A 3,289-nucleotide genomic window follows, 5' to 3' on the forward strand; every position below is an offset into this window, starting at 1 on the left:
CCCGCACACCTCCTACTGGGGAAGAGCCTGCAGTGGAGGTACATGCCCTTGACCGGAATAGAACCTGGGACCCTTGAGTCCCCAGGCAGAGGCTCTATCCCTGAGCCAAACCAGCTAGGGCTATGGGGCTGATTTTTAAAAATATGTAGAATTCCATATTACAGGGATACTATTACACATTTCCAATTATCTAGAAAAAGATTGGCAAACAGCTCAGAAAACACCGATTAACTATGTACAGAAGAATCTTAACATGCTTAGTTTAACTGTTAAATCAAGTGGGAGTACTATTCCAGTTCTGAGATCTATAATATGTAATATATGTAAAGCACAAAGTTCTCAGAGTGCAAACCACGGGGAAAGACTACTTCATAAATCCTCAAACACAACTAACCCAGCCTTTTGAGAGTCGCGTTAATCCTGCCACGGACATACTCTTGAGTCCCACTGCTATGAGACTAGCAAAAGACCCTTTCACCATATCCCCATGGAAGGCAAATTTACGTTAGTTTTGTTTTTTAAACAAAACATACTATTTTATGGAAATTTTAATGTTAAAACTCATTAAAATACCACCTTTATTTCTAGTACATACAATCTATAATTTTTTGCATTCAAGATGCCATATAACATCTTGAAAAAATACTTACGTGGAACTTTTATTATATTTCCATTCCAGGATCTGAAGCCTCTACCTCTATTTTAATAATACTATGGTACTTTATAGAGTCCTGAATAGAAATTTCTCCAAGGATCATAAAAATATCTAGTAATTACTGATATTTCTGAAGAGACGCTAAAGAGTAAGCTTAGCAGTTAGGCCAAACTAGCACAACACTGTTTTCAGAACATATAGCTTAGCATCTTTAACTAAAATGTTTTTATTCATTAGAATGGGCTCTACAGAGTTTCTTTTTATTTGCAACAGTATTTGAATGTTTTAGTCCCTCTTATAAATCCAATTACCATCTTCCAGTCTCCATGTTGTAGATCCATAGTTCTTCTCTAGGCAGATAAAAGTCATATAATCCTCTGACTTGGTTACTCTAAGAACCAAAAAGAGAAAATTGAAAATATAAAAATAATTGGTATTCTAGAGGCACTATTGTATGTTTTTTCATATCTAATTTGAGATACTGAGAATTATGAAAAATTAAATATATCCAACAAATCCATCAAATGAACAGTCCTCCCCACCCCATGCCACATACTCAAAGTAATGCTTACTATAGAGAGCTCTTCCAATTTTTGAGAGAGCAGTTATAACGGTGTAGGTGCCGTGGTGCAGGAAGGTAAGAGATCAGGAAATCTCCAAGGCCTCTTGATCCTGAACAGACCGTGCACCAAATGCCATTGCATGGCTTCAGGAGAGAGTATCCCCGTGCGGTGGTCAGCACACTAAAGGAAGGTCTACCTTTAACTCTTCACCCACACTGGCACGTGATGTATATAGTTTTCTAGCCATTGTTTCCTTTGACCCATGCATTCTCTACCAAAATGCAGAGAGGGCAGCACTGCAAATATGCAAATATTAAGTCCTTATGCAATATTTTAAGTTCCTTGTTCTCCATTTCCTTCAGGTAATTTTTAACAGACTGTGCGTATCATATGCTCTTAGAACTAGCTGAGAGCTACCCATGGATTGCTTTATTTAACCCTCACAACCACCCTTAAATGTAGTTGGTATTTCAAGAAAACAGGTTTTTTAGAGAGGTGATTTGCCAAAGGTACTTGGCAAGTAATGGTAGAACCAGGATTTCAGCCTTCTTTCCCTGAAGTTGCAACTTCAATTGCTATCTGACCTCTCCAGCCTTTGAGCCTCACTGGCCACTTTCTGAACAATGTCAACATACAGTCAACAATTGCAGTTCACTGAATGGGTGTCAGAGTCCAATAAGCCTGAGTATTATACAGGAATAGCACCCGGCCGCCAGGTGAACTTCTTGCTTTTCACTCCACCCCTTGCAAAGGGAAAGGCTAGGAGACAGGAGGCTGACCCTGAGGAGATGAGCCTGGCCTGGAGAGGGCAACAGGACTACTGTGTGAGAAGCTAGGGTTTATTGCCTTCAAACAACCTGCAGGGCTTCCTGAGCCTGCTCTCAGGTTCTGGCCAGTATATGGATACCTGTTTCTAACACCCACCTAGTTCACCGATACGCCTCAACCCTGCCTCAGCCCTCAGCAGCCAAGACCTCAAAAACAACACCAGAAATATTCTACCCTGACTACCCCACCCCTCCCCATGCCCAAAGAAAGCCCCATTCCCTCAATGCTGAATTTCACAGACAGAATTTTGAATAAAGTAGTTTAGACTGAAATATGATTGACCAACAGGTTTACTTTTCTCCTTGGGAGTTACTTACATTTCAATAAGGGTCACCACAGACCTACCCCCCTTCCTCTTAACAAGTACCCTCTAAGCACCTACTCACCGAGGCTAGGAAAACACAAATTAGACTGGCAAAAAGAAAATGCCAGTCTACATGGCATTCATGTTGTTAAACTACATGAAATAATCAGGGCTGCCGCCGCACTCTGTCCCATCTACCCTTTGAGTCATCTCACAAGCTGTCAACTGATCAGATCAACTACCATGAACTGAAATTTACTGCCAGAGTCACAAAACAAGTCATCAAAGGAACAGGTGTAGTGGCCTAGATTTCAAACCAATGGGGGAGGGAGGAGATAATGTTTTCCCCAGTATGTTTTCATTGACTTTTAGAGGAAGGAAGGGAGAGAGAAATATCCTTGTGAGAGAGACATGGATTGGTTGTCTCCCATACACATCCCATCCAGGTACCACACCGGAAACCTGGGCATGTGCCATGACCTGGAATGGAACGAGCGACCTTTCAGTGCAAGAGAGGATGCCCAACCGAGCCACACGCGCCAGGACTAAGACGAAAAGGGACTAAAAAGAATGGCTTTGGTAGGAATGCATCAGAGCCAACTGGACAGATGACACAATTCTAGAATGTGGAGTGTTATTGGGAAGTTCTTAAGAGCGAGAGAGAGCTAGTGGGCAAGGGTTAACGTGGGGAGGAGTCCCCCGGCAGAGGGAGAGAAGAAATGCAACTGGCAACTAAGTACATTGTTTACATTAGGGTCAAGGAGCTGCTGATACTGTTGGTTACTGGTGGAGCGTTTCCATTAATTTTCGTAACAGATGTTTCTCCTGACAAATCCCAGCCCTGTCTCAGCGGGGACCAGCCCTACAGTGTTCCCACAGCAGACCGATGGCCACCCGCACAGGTGGCAGGACCGGGCGGGCGGGGAGTGCGGGGCGACG

General features: G+C 42.8%; 1 protein-coding gene across 1 annotated transcript in view; it reads right to left on the minus strand.

The window, feature by feature from the left end:
• The window catches only part of KLHDC2 (kelch domain containing 2), a 15,696-nt gene that overhangs the window by 8,405 nt on the left and 4,002 nt on the right, over positions 1 to 3,289 (minus strand). Inside the window, exons 2-4 of the mRNA XM_006776093.2 lie at positions 2,433 to 2,437; positions 1,228 to 1,238; positions 967 to 1,046 (exon numbers count right to left, since the gene is read on the minus strand). Coding sequence (XP_006776156.2) covers positions 967 to 1,046; positions 1,228 to 1,238; positions 2,433 to 2,437 — 96 coding nt within the window. The remainder of the gene's footprint in view (positions 1 to 966; positions 1,047 to 1,227; positions 1,239 to 2,432; positions 2,438 to 3,289) is intronic.

The sequence above is a fragment of the Myotis davidii genome, unplaced genomic scaffold (assembly GCF_000327345.1).
Source record: "Myotis davidii unplaced genomic scaffold, ASM32734v1 scaffold1069, whole genome shotgun sequence".
Taxonomy (NCBI): Eukaryota; Metazoa; Chordata; class Mammalia; order Chiroptera; family Vespertilionidae; genus Myotis; species Myotis davidii.